This window comes from Neophocaena asiaeorientalis, unplaced genomic scaffold (genome assembly GCF_003031525.2).
Source record: "Neophocaena asiaeorientalis asiaeorientalis breed wild unplaced genomic scaffold, Neophocaena_asiaeorientalis_V1.1 scaffold606, whole genome shotgun sequence".
NCBI lineage: Eukaryota > Metazoa > Chordata > Mammalia > Artiodactyla > Phocoenidae > Neophocaena > Neophocaena asiaeorientalis.
In genome coordinates, this window is record NW_020173687.1 from 8,349,181 (window position 1) to 8,365,657 (window position 16,477).

General features: G+C 43.1%; 1 protein-coding gene across 1 annotated transcript in view; it reads left to right on the forward strand.

The window, feature by feature from the left end:
- The window catches only part of ZNF217 (zinc finger protein 217), a 38,666-nt gene that overhangs the window by 16,698 nt on the left and 5,491 nt on the right, over positions 1-16,477 (forward strand). The window contains exons 3-5 of the mRNA XM_024750186.1: positions 9,100-10,867; positions 14,575-14,691; positions 15,015-16,471. Coding sequence (XP_024605954.1) covers positions 9,475-10,867; positions 14,575-14,691; positions 15,015-16,471 — 2,967 coding nt within the window. The 5' untranslated portion in view covers positions 9,100-9,474. The remainder of the gene's footprint in view (positions 1-9,099; positions 10,868-14,574; positions 14,692-15,014; positions 16,472-16,477) is intronic.

Below are 16,477 nucleotides of genomic sequence, written 5' to 3' on the forward strand. Positions count from 1 at the left end.
CCCATGGCTTTTTAAAGAGAGCAGGAGAGGGCCACCAGTGGCCACTTCTGGGACCCCAAGCAGCTTGTTCACACTTGGAGCAGTGTAAACTTTTTTTTCTCTCATTTTGTTGCTTTTTCCAAGAAAAGGATAGTCACTTCAGAGTTTGAGGCTTTGCTGTGTTGTTCCCCTTTGAAATTCCTTGAGCCTCAATTTATCTTTCTGGATCAGCCTATATGGCTTGGAGCGTTTAGCTTGAACATTCCTTCACGTGTATTAAAGACAGGCGGGTGCAGTGGTTCTTTGGCCGGTCTGGGGTCCTATGTTATTGACCGCCGTGCAAACGAGCAGGTTTCCTAGTTTTCTAGATCGTTTGGAATCATTAAGGTGTATGTTTTAAGAAGCCTAGGTCTGATTTAGTTCAGGTTGATTCAATTATGTCTTCATCGCTTTTGAGTTGGTTGAATGAGTTGACATGAGATTAAGCCCAACAAAAGAAAAGGCAGGGTAACAGCAGCTGCCAGCCAGGCCTGGCCACTAGGTAGGGGTCCTTAGGAGGCCTTTACCTTCTCTTTTGTATGTGTCAAGAAGTACATTTAAAATGTTTTCGACTGTACTTTTTCCCCCCTGGAATGGATGGGGGGATTGATTGATAGCAAATAAGACTTAAAATAGTGAATTTTGTAATACTTTGAGAATGAGTAATAGATCTAGATTTTCTAAAAAGCCTTTAGCGCAGTAGTGACAAGTGTAGAGCAATAACCTAATTGCTTCTTGTCTGAAAAGTGTAACAGTCAAACCACTAGTTTGTGCTTGCTTAGTTAATGTGTGCTAAGAACTTTTAAGGTGTGTCCTTAATGGTAGATGACTTTTTCTGAGAAGTCCTGTTTATTTTAGATACTGTTTTGTTTAGTATTCTAAAGACTGTAGTAGTGCGTGTGCGTGCGTGCGTGTGTGTGTGTGTGTGTGTGTGTGTGTGTGTGTGTGTGTGTTTAATCCTGGTGTTTTAGTGGAAGTCGACCCCCACCCCACATTGCTGCCATTTTAAATCAGTTATATAAATCCTGAATTCCAGAGGCAGGGACTTATTTAAAAATTCAGTTGTCAATAGCTACAGGCAAAATGTATCATTTATTTGGCTTGTTTGGTAGAATAGGGTTAATAATCCGATTGTTTGGAATTTTAATTATTTGGCAAGACGAGGGAGGCTGCTCCTTTAGAATTGCACATTGATTTTGCATGCTGGAGGAGGGAGTAGGGGAAGATTATGACTTTTCTAGGTAAAGGACACAGACTTTTTTCTTTCGTGTCCAACTTCTTTCAGTCCTTTTATCTTCACAACACCGTCTAACACTGCCGTTTGACCTTTGCTGTGTGTTTTTAATAACTTGTGAGATCGAAGTTTAGTAGTTGTCTTGGGTTCATATTATTCCCTTTCACTTCTTAATCAAAAAAAGGAACTAATACACCACTCAGATAAAACTTGTAGAAAATGTTTTGCTCCTTTGTCCTCCTGAAGAATCGATTTAGATAACAGCTTGGTTGTTTTTTTTTTTTTTTCCAAGTAGGGGAGGAAGAGGGAGGGGTGAAGATTTTGACTTTCCCAGTAAAAAGGTTTAAGGTGGAGGTCGGTCTGTGTTCTCTTAATAATCCTCCATTTTTGGCAGTGGAACTTCAGGGAGGAATAGCAGCCCCTGTTTTAATAAAAACCCCTTCCAGTGGTCCTTTTCAAGAGGAAATCTGGAAATAAGACTCAGTCATCAAGTCACTTACAAACTGATGAAATAATTAAGGAATATAATGGCCTGGCAAGGACAGAGTCCCTCTGTCTCCTCATTTCAGATAAATGCTAATCACTTCTCTCTCTTTTAACAACATTTATGATGAAATGGCCTGTTTTTGCCACAGCAGGGTTGCTTTGCCAACCCAGAGCACTCTTAATTCTGATACGCTTGATTAGAGCCTCAGGGGTCCCAAAAGATGTGCTGTTTTCCCACTTTGTAAAATTACATTCTTTTCTCACAGTTGTGGCAAACATGATATTGGTTGATAAGAACTTTTGAGTAGTTTTAATGATTCTTTACTGCTTACAATCTACTACTTTAAAAAAAAAGGTAGACTTTTATCTCTCTTAAGACTATAAATGATTGGACCTTTTTTACATTTTACATGAAGCTTTGTTTCCATTTGCTCAAAAAAAAAAAAAAAAAAGAAAAGTCAATTCAGATCATTCCAGCTCACAGATGCCACTATGGCCTGTAAGCGTTTTCTAGGTTGCTGGGTATGACTTGTTTTAAATGGTTCATTTCTAATTTCAGTTTAATTGTGTAGTAGTGTGTTTAATAGATGAATTGGAAAGGTGAAGTCAAAGAACTGAACAATGGCTATGTATTTTCAAGCTTCAGAATTACACAGTAAGAATGAAACACATGAGACAGTTGGATAAACTGATGAGTATTCATTCCTGTAGAATAAAATAAATGTAAGGAGATTTTAAGTTAAATGACTTTATTTGGAATATACTGAGTAGTTTTCAAATTGCTGAGGTGTGCTGCAGAATAAAAAAAAAACCTGGAAGGTATTTACAGAACAGCCACTGAAGTGGAATTAGAGGAATCCAATCATATTAAATACTCTAAATAGTGAAGAGTTTAGTTACAGCATGTAAATGAAAGTCGTGACAGTGGAAGAGTCTTGATTTGTATGCCTCATCTTCAGATCTTTGGGGGAGGGGTGCTGACTAGTTTAAATGCACGTGGAAGAAAGAATGAGTTACACAAAGACAGCAGGAAATTTCTTAAATCTGCGGGAGGGAAGCTTGATCATCATAGTTGAATGGCCTCATTTGGGGGCAGTATAAAACCTTCTGAAATGTTGGTGAAATTTTGACTTTTGGCAGTAAGGTGATCTGGATTATTTTTCTCCAACTGATACTATGGTTAGGCAAATTTGCAGTGGTATGTAGGGCAAAGGATTGGGAATTGAGACCATGAGGGCAGATAGAAAGAAATCTGACTTTGAGGAAGTGGGAGGACAGGGACCATCCTTTCCTAAAATCGGCAGCTATTGATAAGTAAGCTCAATGCTTGTATAAATCTATCTTCCCAATAAATAGAGGGGCAGCCCCTGTCAGCCAGGTGCCACCACACGTTGCTCATTTACGCTTCGGCTTGGAATGCTCATTAGAACACTGTATATTTGAACATTTGTTGACGGACTCTTCTGAACATCCCCATAACTTCCTGCCCAGGGTAACAACATAACTGAGTTACTGGAAATTTGGGGCCAGTTTGGTAATCTTGTGATAAAGTTGAGAAATAAAATTACTAAACCCGAAAAGACAGCTTAATAGCTTGTATGAGAGAATTAGTTTAATTCTTTACCCTTTGTCCTCGAGCTTTACCAGAGTTGCTCTTGGCCTGTACGGCCCTCCACTTGCTGTGGGAGAGCAGTCCTGGAGTGAGCTGCTAGTTTTTTAACGGGTTCGTGTAATGTTTTGTGTGTTGGTGTTCATTAGTTTCTAGTGTGTCGGGGAACCTTCTGAATTTAAAATATAGTTCTATGGACTGGAAATTGAGTCCACATATGTATTGTTCCTGAGCCAGCATTAGGAAGAACACTTGTTTTTATATTTCCTACCTGTAACAAATCAGGATAACCTCAGAACAGTTCAATTATACCAGAAGAAGTGTTTTTGTGTTTTTTAAATTAGTGGATAAGTTCTTTTCAGTTCAGTATATAAGTCTACTGAGCAGTGATTGTATTAATTGAAGGGAGACTTTTTTTTCTTATTTTTGAGAGCAAATAGGTGATTTGAAAGAGCCAGACATACAGCTTTAGTATTTACTCAACAGAGATGGGGAGGGGAATATTTAAATGTGGCTAAAGAAAGATCTCATGCCTTAAAAGGCATTGCCCTTGTTTATATATAATCTGAAGTTGGTTAAATTGGCTATAATTAAGAACACTCACCATTAGGCACTGTGGAAAAAGAGGTGTAGTTGTGTAGGGTAATGGGTAATATGATGGTTATAGTGATTTGTATATCTGTGTGTGTTATATACACACAGATATACAAATACATATACACATATGTGTGTGTGTGTGTGTGTGTGTGTGTGTGTGCAGTGTTTTCTTTGTAGAGAGTTAAAGAATACAGGTAGGTTTTTTTTTTTTTTTTAGTTGAAATCTCTCTGAAGTTAGTCCTGTCCAAAACTTTTGCAAAATACTTAAGGTAGTACTGGTTAAGTGGTAATAATAGAAACTCACGATAGCAGTGTGCTTAAGTAAAAATTAAAACAATTAATTTCCCTTATAATTCTTTTTTTCACGTCAAGATGGAATTTTTAAAAGCCAGTTTACAGGCCACAGTATCTGTTAATATTGATAAAACTAAAACTTAGTATGTGGTGTTTTAAGTTCATATTAAGATCGTTTATCAAGCTTAATTAATTTAGGAGGAATCAGGCAGAGTTCTTAATCATGACGCTGAAATATGCTAGTAGGAATATATTTTTATCCTACTTTGGTCTCTAATCCCATGTAGCACCGAGCACCTACACAGAATTTCAAGAAAATGAGCCTTTATCCCATCGGATCTTCCCAAGCTTTGCCTTTGAACAATCATTTGCTTTCGAATAGATTGTAATGTTGAATGTAAACTGCGAATGTTTTAGTCTTTCTCTCTCGCTTAACTTTTAAACATCTTTCCACAGCTATGTTAGGAAAGTTGGGTTGGCCATCTGCTCAGTGGGTGTGACCTTGGTGATTTCCTTGCAATAGTGTTGAAGGATTTAAAGTTGTAGGTTTTGATTGCCACTGTAGATTACTTTGTAGAGTTCTCTTCACTTGTCAGATTAAGGAAAAAATAGTATGTGCAAAATAGAGAAGGGAAACTATAGAAAAACCGGCAGTTTCCTAACCACATCTTGGAGATAATTTTGAAGTTTAAAGGATACAAATGAATTGGCCGGAGACTAGTAGTTTGTTTAGACTGAATGTTTTAGTGATCATTTATTTGGACGCTTAGGTAACTTGGGTGGTGGTAGGGGGAGTAGATTTGTAGGAATACTGCAAATTACTTGACTATAAATAGAATTTTTAAGTGTTTTTGACAGGTTTTGAGGGCCTTGAATACCTTATTGCTCCATACTATGGTAATAAATATTCCATGCCAAGACATGTCAGATAACCTGTTCAGCCGAGGTAGGGATGTGGGGTCTCTAAAGGCGACAGTTTGAGTACAGCTGTACATTAAGAACAGTATTTCCAAATGAACATTGTCAGCAAGGTGGCATTCACCTCTAATTTACTGTGCTTAAGCACAAATTATGGTGCTTTTCATTAAGTGTTGTATACTGGGTAGTATCAGTATTTGCTAATTTCAAGGTCAATAGGTATTGGCAGAATTCATAGTAAATTTACTCACAGATGAATATCTGCTTTAAAAAGAGATAAATGACCTAAAGAACACCAGACTTATATTTCAGGTGGTTGTAGCAGTTATGGCTTCTGTTCTTTTCAAAGCTTATGTTGTGGTGAATTAAAAGTATCTACTTAAGCGATCACAATATAAACCCTAGTATTCGCTCAAAATATTAGGTTATACTGAATAACCTCTTGCCTTAGGTGCCTTAGGTGTGTCTGGCTGATGGTCAAGTGCTGTCATTAACCTGAGTAAAGGTTAAGAAAACTTGTTTTAGACGTTGAAAAACATTTTTGCTGAGCGCCTTTCAATAAGCTGAGTGTGTTCAGAATGCTCACTTTTCTTCAAACTAAAAGCAGTTAGACTGTAGGTGTTGGTTTATAACGTCTTCCCTACCCCCTCCCTCTCCAGTTCTTTGTCGAGACAGACAATTCACTTTATCAGCAGTGCCACTGGCGCACTGTTGGCGTCCGTGTGCTCCATACGTGGGAACGCCGAAAGTGCTGGGGATCAACTTCCTTCAGTTGGAATGGGGATCTGTTGCTGTTACCAGTAATTAGGTTACGATGTCTGGTTTCCTTAAGTTCTGTTATTATTAAAGTCTTTATTATTACAGGCACTCTATAAAGATTTTTGATTTTTGTTGAGCAGACTGATTTTGAGTGTAGTTATTGATGTATAGTTTAAGGAAGTGTTTTGTTTGCATTTAGTTTTCTAAGTCGAGTTGAGGGTATTTGCTCAGAGAGATGTCCCTAGCAGGCCCTGCATTTTGGGTTTGGTAGGTCAATAAGGAGAGTGGTTATAAAGCCAAGTGATGCAGTTTTGCTTCTACTAGTTAACTTTATGGTATGATTATATATGATTCATTTTTTATTATACTCTTAACATTGCAGAAAATGGCAATTAGATGGCAGCCTCAGATAGCTGTGTAGAAGTCTTGATGAACGTTCAAGTTAATTTTAATATCAAGGCAGTTACGGTTGGTGACTGTGGCCAAAAATACACGTACTCATTCTCTACCTGTACTGATTATGTGGTGTTTGAGAGCCTCACCCTGTGCCAGGGACCCTTTCTAGGCACTGGGGGGCAGCAGTGAGCCAGGCCGACAGGATCTCTGCCCCTGGGATCTTACTTTAAAGGGAGTGGCCCATAGTTTTCGTATCTTTTGGGAGAATAGTAAGGATTGCTTGTGACCCTAGTGCTGGGGACAGCTGGGCACAGTTAATGCCCATCAGAATCTGTCCCAGAAACTTCCCTGGAGGAAGAAGTCCTTGGGTTTTGCCTGGGAGGGTCTTCTTCCCCAGCTGACTGCACCCCAAGATTCTCTGGCCTGGGACATCCTTTCCTCCCTCCTGTTCACCCTCTTGGGCAAAACTGAAGGTCTTCTTTCTCCGAAGGTTTTTCCCACTACCCTCCTTTACCAATCCTTTAGGTCTTGTGTTGGAAGCTGATGATGACTTAACTTAACCCAGATATTTAACATTTCAGAGATAGAGTTGAAACTAAACTGTCTTTCTAAGACAGGAATTTCCAGTATATGCTGTTACCCCATGTGGGAAATAATAGGGATGTACCCACATCATGTTTGATCCAGATACTGAGTTTAGGATTGGTGTCTTTTGGGGAAAGATTATTTATAGAAAAGTGGAGTTCCCCCAAACTTAAAAATGTCACAGACTAGTCAAATTTCTTATAAAAAAAAAAAAATATGTTGAGGTCTGACCTGGGGGACTTTGATTTTGCCAAATTAGGACATAAAAAAAAAAAAGCTTGCTATTGCCACTCTTTTGTTTTATGAAAAGGGTATTTTGGCATCAAAAAGTAGAAAGGACCTCAAATAAAGGACAATCTTTATTCAGATTGGAATTAATTCACATAGCTTTGTGTAGAGCTCATTGAGCAGTTTTTCTCTTTCTCATTCAGCTGTTGGCCAGTGAAAACAGTGTTGTTGGGTTTGAGAACTGCTTTTCTAGAGTGTGTGCTGTTACTTTCTTCAGTTAAAATATTACCTGGGACACTAGCACTCAGTAAATATTTGTTGAATGAGTAAATGACTACACAGAAACCCGAATTATCAATCACAGATCCAAATATCATTTAACATCTTGATTAGCATAATCATTAAATATTCTTTTGAGTATGTCTATCCATAAATGTAGATCTAACCCCAGGACCACAGAGTTTTGGAACCTGGCAAGTGGTCCTGTAATTTAACCACCCTCATTAAGTAGACAGAGAAAGGTAAGGTATGTAGTGGTGCCAGCTTTAAGGTTGTGACTTGGCCAGGACTGGAACTCAGGTCTCTGGAGTGTTCTGTTCTGTCCTACCCAGCAGCTGGTAGCCAACCCATGTGTTTATCCTCCACTGTGATTGCAACAAAAGACTAAGAAATTAAGATAAAACACTTCAGTCCATTCTTTCTGTACCCTAAACTTTGATCTGCAGTCTTATTTAGAAAAGCTTAATGTTAAAGATCTAGTTTACTCAAAACTAAAGATAACAGGGAGTATGAGAATTTTCTTTGAGCGTAAAGAGTGGAAGAAATGTTTCCTCCTCCTCTGAGCCTACAGGCCCTTCCTTGCTCTTTGAGGAAGTGGAGAGAAGGAAAGTTGTGTGTGTTTTTTTAATATAACATTGACTGTGGTGGGAATAGTTTGCATGTCTTTTTGTTTTCTTGGGTAGAATTAACTGACTTCAGTTAAAGGAGTTGGGACTATTTAAAAACGATTCCTGTGCTTGCTGTAAAGGTGGAGGGTGTTGGCTTTAGAGGTTAATTCTTCTCCAAGAGTGAAAATTAGCTTCTAAATCGGACCCTGTAGAGTTAAATCAACTCATGCATTTTTTACCTGGCCAGTGCATATGTGAAAGGTGGATTAGAAATGAGAGGATCTATTTTCTGATGAAACACTAAGCCATGTCGAACCAGCTATGTTGAGGATTTTATTTTAAATGTGTACATTCACAGAGTAGCTTTGTGTATATTTGTTGTTTGGACAAGGAAGCCCTACCCTGCCTGACGCTGTTGAAAGCAAACTGGGATTTGGGCAGTGGAATGAAGGCCAGAATATCCAGTGAACCAGAATACATCAATATCAGGGTTCTGCTTTGCCAGGAGAAGCAGCGGTTCTGAGGTGTGTTTCTTGAATGGGGATTTTAGGAAAGGGTCCCATTTTCTTGTGCTTATGTTGTTGACTTATGTATGGGTAATCTTTGAGTGTGCTTTTAGGCATTTGTGTTTCTTGTATGATTTGTCTGTAAGACAGTTTGAAACTCTTGGCTTTTGAAATTTTACCTAAAGTGCTTTTATTGTTATTTTTTACAATTCTTATAGTCTCTATACTTATACAGGTTGTTTGTAAGGATACACATGTGCGTTTTAATGGCAGTTAAAACATACTCAGCTGAAATTGACAATTTCTGTCCTGAAACTTTACATTTTAGATGTAAATCATTAAAGCACCAGGTTTTCAGTTTAACTGCATGAATTTCTGGCAGTTTGATAAGGGTACTGACTGGATAAAATGCTAATGATTTAATTAACGAGCACTTTAACAGGATGCGCTGTATTAGTTAAAAGTGAAGCAGCTGAATTAGGTACATTCTGTGCTTCGTGGGAAGGACCACTGTGAGTCATCGGCCAGCCTTCTCTTTTCTCTGACTGGAGCTATAGCCGTTTCTATTTTTTTTTCCTCTAGGTTTTGGAAATCCCTTGTCTCCAGGTTGCTGGAATTGACTTCTTGCTCAACTGAATCACTCACTTGATGAAGACAAAGAGAACTAATGCTTTGTGCTGACTCATCTCTGAATCCAAGCACTGGGGAGTCTGTCTGCCTGGTTTGTGGAAAGATCCAGTGATTGTTTTTATCACTAAGCTTCCTGAGACTTCTGAAGATAAGAAGTCAGAGGAATATACACTTTCTTTTGAATTTTCATAACATACTTGCTCTAGTTTTGAAGCCTCGGGCTGCTGGGCGTGTGAGTGACAAGTCTTTACAAGTGGCCTTATTCCAACTCCAGAGATTCCTCACCCAGATTCTAATTTTATATACAATCCTCAAGAGACAGGAAACATGCCAACTCAATCCCTCTTGATGTATATGGATGGACCAGAAGTTATTGGCAATTCTCTTGGCACCCAAATGGAGATCGATGATGCCATGACAATAAAAGGGACTGCCGCTGTTCCTTTCAGAGCCACGCAGGAGAAAAACATAATCCAAATAGAAGGGTATATGCCCTTGGACTGCATGTTTTGCAGTCAGACCTTCACACATTCGGAAGACCTCAATAAACACGTCTTAATGCAACATCGGCCTATCCTCTGTGAGCCCGCTGTTCTGCGTGTTGAAGCAGAGTATCTGAGTCCTCTTGATAAAGTTCAGGTGAGAACAGAACCTCCAAAGGATAAGAATTGCAAGGAAAACGAAGAACTTTGCTGTGAAGTGTGTGGGCAGACGTTTCGAGCCGCCTTCGACGTTGAGATCCACATGAAGAAACACAAGGACTCTTTCACTTACGGGTGTAATGTGTGTGGCAGAAGATTCAAGGAGCCCTGGTTTCTGAAGAATCACATGCGAACGCACACTGGCAAATCGGGGGCCAAGAGCAGACCACAGCCAGGCCTGGAGAGCCCGGTGACCATCAACGAGGTGGTGCAGGAGCACGCAGCTGAGAGCGTCTCATCTCCTTACAAGATCTGCATGGTTTGTGGCTTTCTGTTTCCAAATAAAGAAAGTCTCATTGATCACAGGAAGATGCACACCAAAGACACTGCTTCCGGTACCCGCAGCTCACAGACAGACACGCAGCAGGAGGGAATGCCGTCTCCGGGGGAAGAGTTGCTGCAGTTCTTAAACCTAAGACCCAGGTCTCACCCTGAGGTCGCGAAGAAGCCGGCCAAATGGATACCTCAGCTGGACCCGTTCACCACCTACCAAGCCTGGCAGCTGGCCACCAAAGGGAAGGTCGCTGTGTGCCGAGAGGTGAAGGAGCAGCCGGGCCAGGAGGGGAGCACCGACAACGATGAGTCCTGTTCAGACAAAGAAGAGCTGGGGGAAATTTGGAACGCGAATAAAAGCCATCCCGAAGGTTCCGGAAAGTCCAAGACAAGTAAAAGCGGTTGTCCAGGTCTCTCACAAGATAAGGAGAAGCCCAGACACCCCGCCGGTGAAGTGCCTTCCGTGGACGCAGACCCCAAGTTAGCCAGTAACAAAGAGAAACCGACGCATTGCTCCGAGTGTGGCAAAGCCTTCAGAACCTACCACCAGCTGGTCCTGCACTCCCGGGTGCACAAGAAGGACCGTAGGGCCGATGCCGAGTCGCCACCCATGTCAGTGGACGGCAGGCAGCCGAGCACCTGTTCTCCGGACCTGCCCCCGACCCTGGAGGAGAACGGAGCCATCGATCGAGAAGGTGGCTCTGAAGACGGGTCCGAGGATGGGCTTCCAGAAGGGCTCCACCTGGGTAAGCTGCTGGGTGGTGCACTGTCCCTCCTCTGCTCGGTGCCAGAGGACACTAGCCGGTTACCAGGGTGGGGAGGTGGGTTTGAGTGCCGGCTGTTTCTGGTGTCATCCCCCTGTTGTAAGTCCCTTAGCCTCTCGGGGCCTTCACTTTCTCATTTCTGTAACAGTAGGGTGGAGTTATAAGGCTTATCGAGGTTTCTTCCTGTTCTAAGAGTGATGTGATTTCATACTTTGCTAACAAGAGACACATATTATTTTATTTTTTTTAAACCAATCTTTTTAATTAATTTTTGGCTGCGTTGGATCTTCGTTGGGTCTTTGTTGCTGCACACGGGCTTTCTCTAGTTGGGCGAGCGGAGGCTACTCTTGGTTGCAGTGCGCGGGCTTCTCATCACGGTGGCTTCTCTTGTTGCGGAGCATGGGCTCTAGGCACGCGGGCTCAGTAGTTGTGGCTCGCGGGCTCTAGAGCGCAGGCTCAGTAGTTGTGGTTCGCGGGCTTAGTGCTTCGCTGGGGCAGTTTTGCCCCCAGTGGACATCTGGCACTGTCTGGAGACAGTTTTGGTCGTCACCACTGTGTTGGTGTGTGTGCCGCTGGCACCCAGTAAGTGGCGGCCTGGGATGCACTACACATCCTCCCAGGCACAGGGCAGGCCCCCCCCCCCGCCCCCCACCCGTACCAGTAGTGTCAGAGTTGAGAGATGCTGGCCTTCCTTTACAGTTTCCCAGCATTTCTGATCTTAATCTATAAAAACAAGTTATCCTTATATGCAGTGCACTTCCCTTTCTGTCAAGGGCCAGATTTCACATGTTTATTCCAAACGGATATCTGTGGGCACAGATCAGTACTGGGAATGGTTGTCAATCAGAGAAAGAGTATTAGGCCATTTGGTGCTGCCTGGTCCCCTATCCTTTGTGTCTGGGGGCAAGTATTCATTCATAGCTCATTCACTGAAACAATTTGTAAAGTAAAGAGACTGTGAACACACCAAAGATGATGTAAAGATCTCACTTGCTCAGTCAAAATTCTAATGTACCGATGGCATTTATGGGAAACGGAAGCCATCGCTGAGGTCCTGTTGACCTATCTCTTGAGTCCCAGTGGGCGTCATCTAGGGCAGAGGATTCCACCTGTGGTTCAGATCGTGCCCGTCTTCACGTAAACCACAGCTTCTCTACCCATTTAATAATATTTTGTTTGAACAGAGGATTCTGCTGCTGGAGAACACTGAATAAACCCCTGCATTATCAACACAGGAATGATGAGATCATGAATTAGTCTTAGAGAAACGGTATCGTTTACAGACTGGTCTTGGGTTTAAACATGCTGGCCTCTTGCATTGTAACTTGACTGTGTGTTGATGTCTCTAAGAACCCCGTGTGTGAGATCCAGGGTGAATGTGACCAGATAATACATCTTCTCTGAAGCTGGTGCCCAGTTCTTTTTCTGATCACAGGATGGGTGTGAGAGCAGCAGTTTTCATATCAAATATTTAGCATGTTTAGAGTTTCCTGGGAGACAGGAAACCTAGCACTTAGCGTGCTTACAATCTTCATTTTTCAGAAATCTAGAAAACGCATTATGGTGTCTTAATGACATCATAAACATGACTTGAAACCAGCCCTCCAGTTTTCTAAGTGATTCCTCTTAGTGGCAGTGCTGTTCGTGGGCCTGCAGTAATGGGGAGGTAATTAGGCCTGTGAGATAGATGCCCCGGTGCCCTGAAAGAAATGAGCTAGCCGGTCACATTCTGCCAGTAGGTGGTGTGGGCAGAACTGGGTGGAAAACTTGGGCCCAGTCGGCAGGCAGATAGAATAGCCCATGATAGTTGGGAGCGCCAAGACTTGCGTTGAGTCTGGTTCTACCACTGCCTTGTTCTGTGACCCATTTCGTGTTGCTTAACCTTTCTTTGCCCTGATTTCCCTGTTTACAAAATTGGTTCATTGACCCTTGTCTTCCACCTCCCAAGGATGATTTCAACTGCCTATTTATAAAAAGTCCTTTAAAGGGCAGCACAGGCAAAATCACAGGTGGTGCTGAAGGAGCAGGAACCAGGTAGATGTGGACGTTTCATGCCCTTTGTGTTAGAATAAAGGCATTTCATAACGTTTGGGATATGATGCAACATACCGTAAATCCTGACACATAGCTGGAAGTAGGAAATTGCAGTGAGGTGCAAGCCCAGCTACAGAGTTGGGTGTGATTGTCAGAAAGAGAGTTGGGCATTCTACGTTAGGGAATGGACTTTCATGAATTAATATTATGATGTGGTCTTCTAGTCTAGATTTATTTTATTGTTATGTACTATCAGCCTCGCTTTCTTTAGATTTACTTTTAAGATCAAAAAGCAGAGTAAATAATTTATTGTTTTCAACTTTAAGCTATAAATAGCTTTAATAATAGTTGTTCATGTAAATTATTTTTAAACGTCTTCATGACACCTTTTTAGATCAAGGGTTGTCTCTGCTGTCTTAGCGTGTCTGGAGGTTTAGAGGTGGCTACATTGTCTTCAGGGAAGTTTAGGGGTGACAGATTTTATAGTCCTGTCTTTTTTTTTTTTGGCTGTGCCTCGTTCCCCGACTAGGGATTGAACCTGGGCCCTCGGCAGTGAAAATGTGGAGTCCTAACTACTGGACCGCCAGGGAATTCCCTATATAGTCCCGTCTTTATTGTATCTGGAGGCTCACCGTGGTTTACTTATAAGTTGCTTTTTAAAATCAGTGAAATCTATAATCTAGACTGCGGAATGTGGAAGGAGCCAGGAAGGGGCCATTTAGTAGGGAATTACAGTTTTCCAAGGCAAAAGGACAAGTTATGCTAAATTTAAAGAGATGACCCGACTTACGTTGTAGTCATATTGTGATTTATGTAATATGACATAATTTAATAATATAAGAGGAGGTTCATCTAGAACTTATGCCCATATATGGCAAGCCGGTACTTTAACCGCAGCACGGCTGTCTGGGAGGGCTGCTGTGTCCTCCTCTCATTAGTGGCCCCCCCAGGACCTTCATTTACTCCCCTGTTCTGATCAGGCCGCAGAGAGTGAAGTTTAAAGTTCAACCCCGGGTCATTTGGGGACAGATTTTGAGTTGTCAGGTACATTTAGCCCGTGTGAGTGCTTGTGGGTAATACAACCTGCTTTCCAAAAACGTTGCTAAATTTTGACAAACTTTCCTAGGTGTTTGCCCAGGGCCAAGCCTTTTTATTTTCTGTAAAGATGTGCTCACTGCCCTCTAGTGGTAACTTGCTTAAGCTTAAGATAAAAAGCTTTTCCTCTGGTGGTTGGGAAAGTCGATGATTTGTATTGGCTCGGTTTTCTAAATTACTTATTCTGAAGAATCTGGATATTCCAGCCTGTGTGCAGGTCCAGCTTGAGTTTGCCAGGTTCTGCGTGTCTCAGACTTGTTGGGAGAGCGGACAGCTGCCCGTTGGTTTCAGTCTATTAAATGGTCCTGTGATCGAGGTAGATGAAGAACTGAATCTTTAACAGTGAACTCTGCTGTGCTCCGAAAAAAAACTGATGCACACTTGCTTTAATACTGCAGGCAACCTCAAAGCAACATTTGGCACGTTTTTAGCCAATACCTAATATAAAAATTATTTTATACTTTCCAAAAATGTTTCTATCAAGAATCTTTAAGTCAGCTCGCCGTGTTCACATACTTGAGCCATCTTCTTACATGAATTATTTTTGTTTCTGTTTTAAGATAAAAATGATGATGGAGGAAAAATAAAGCATCTTACATCCTCAAGAGAATGTAGTTATTGTGGAAAGTTTTTCCGTTCAAATTATTACCTCAATATTCATCTCAGAACACATACAGGTAAGGAACTTCTTAGATTTGTTTACAGCATGTATTAGTTGAGAGGATTATGATGTAGTTCTGTGTCTGATTTTTTTTTTTATTGTTGTTCAGATATTCTGAGATAATTTTAAAGTGTGCTTTTTAATTTTTTAAATTAAAGACGTGTTCACGTTTTCAAATATTTGGGGTAGAAAGGGCGATGAAGCAAACAACTCATGACAGATCCTGGATGTGAAGATTAATAGACAAGAAGGGAAAAGGAAAGGACCCCATTTTCTCTGTCTTATTTGTTTCGATGCCTTCCATAAACTTCTGTAATAGAGTGACATTTCTTGTTTTAGGTGAAAAACCATACAAATGTGAATTTTGTGACTATGCTGCGGCCCAGAAGACCTCTCTGCGGTATCACCTGGAGAGACATCACAAGGACAAGCAGACCGATGCTGCTGCTGAAGTCAGGAACGAGGGGAAAAGCCAGGAGACGGAAGATGCACTTCTGACCGCTGACAGTGCGCAAACCAAAAATCAGAAGAGATGTTTTGACGGTGCCAAAGATGTTAAAGGCAGCTCACCTGCAAAGCAACTGAAGGGGATGGCCCCTGCCTTTCAGAACATTCTGGGCAGTGCTGTCCTCTTAGCAGTACACAAAGATACTCAGGATTTCAGTAAAAACGCAGCTGATGACAGTGCCGATAAACTGAGCAAAAATCCTGCCCCTGCTTATTTGGACGTGTTAAAAAAGAGATCAGCAGTTGAACCTCAGGCACACAACCTCACCTGCAGAACAGAAGTGGACGTGGCCCCTCACCCAGACGGCCGGGCGGCCCATCACGTCCAGGTCGGCCACAGAGAGAAGAAAGCGGAGGTCGATGCCAACTGTCAGGAGAAGCCCTTAAACTTATCCCTCGGGGCTTCCCACTGCTGCCCGGCAGCTTCTTTGGGTAAAAGTGTGACCACGAGTACCACCTGCCCGTTCTGCACCTTCAAGACATTTTATCCAGAGGTTCTAACGATGCACCAGAGACTGGAGCATAAGTACAACCCAGACAGCCACAGAAACTGTCGGAACAAGTCTCTGCTTCGAAGTCGACGGACCGGATGCCCCCCAGCTTTACTGGGGAAAGACGTGCCTCCCCTGTCGAATCCCTACAAGCCCAAGCCCAGGCCCGCCTTCCCAGCGCAGCCCAGACCCCTCCCGTCTGAGAAAGCGAAGCCCAACCCCCCGGGGCCCGGCAAAGCCCCTCTGACTTCAGGGATCGACTCCAGCACTTTAGCCCCCAGCAACCTGAAGTCCCACCGGCCGCCGCAGAGCCTCGGGGGGCCGGGGGCCGCGGCCCGGCAGCCGCCTTCCGAGATGTTCGCCAAAGCCAGCGCGACCCCGGCCGCGGATAAAGCCAAGCGGCTGGAGCCCAAGCCCAAGCCTCAGCCTCCTGCCGGGGCCCCGGCGCAGCCCGCCCCAGGCGGCGCCCTCAATGGCTGCAGTGACCACACCCCCAGGAATGACGGCCTCTGGGCGCCACCGGCCCGGGACTACTTCTGCGGCCGCGGCGCCGAGCCGGACGAGCCGCTCCCCAAGCGGCCAAGGGTCGGGGCGCCGGCCCGCGATGGGGACCAACCCGGCCCCCACTACCGGCGGCCCTTCGACCTCCCCAAGTTCCATGTGGTGCACGGCCTCACGTCGCTGCTGCCCCCCGAGTGCGCGTGCCCTCCGCCCACTTCGCTGCCTGCGCGGCCCCGCTTCTTGGCCACCGGCGAGGCGGACGCGGCCGTGCTGCCCGCGCAGAAGCCCTTCGCTGCGGCTGGA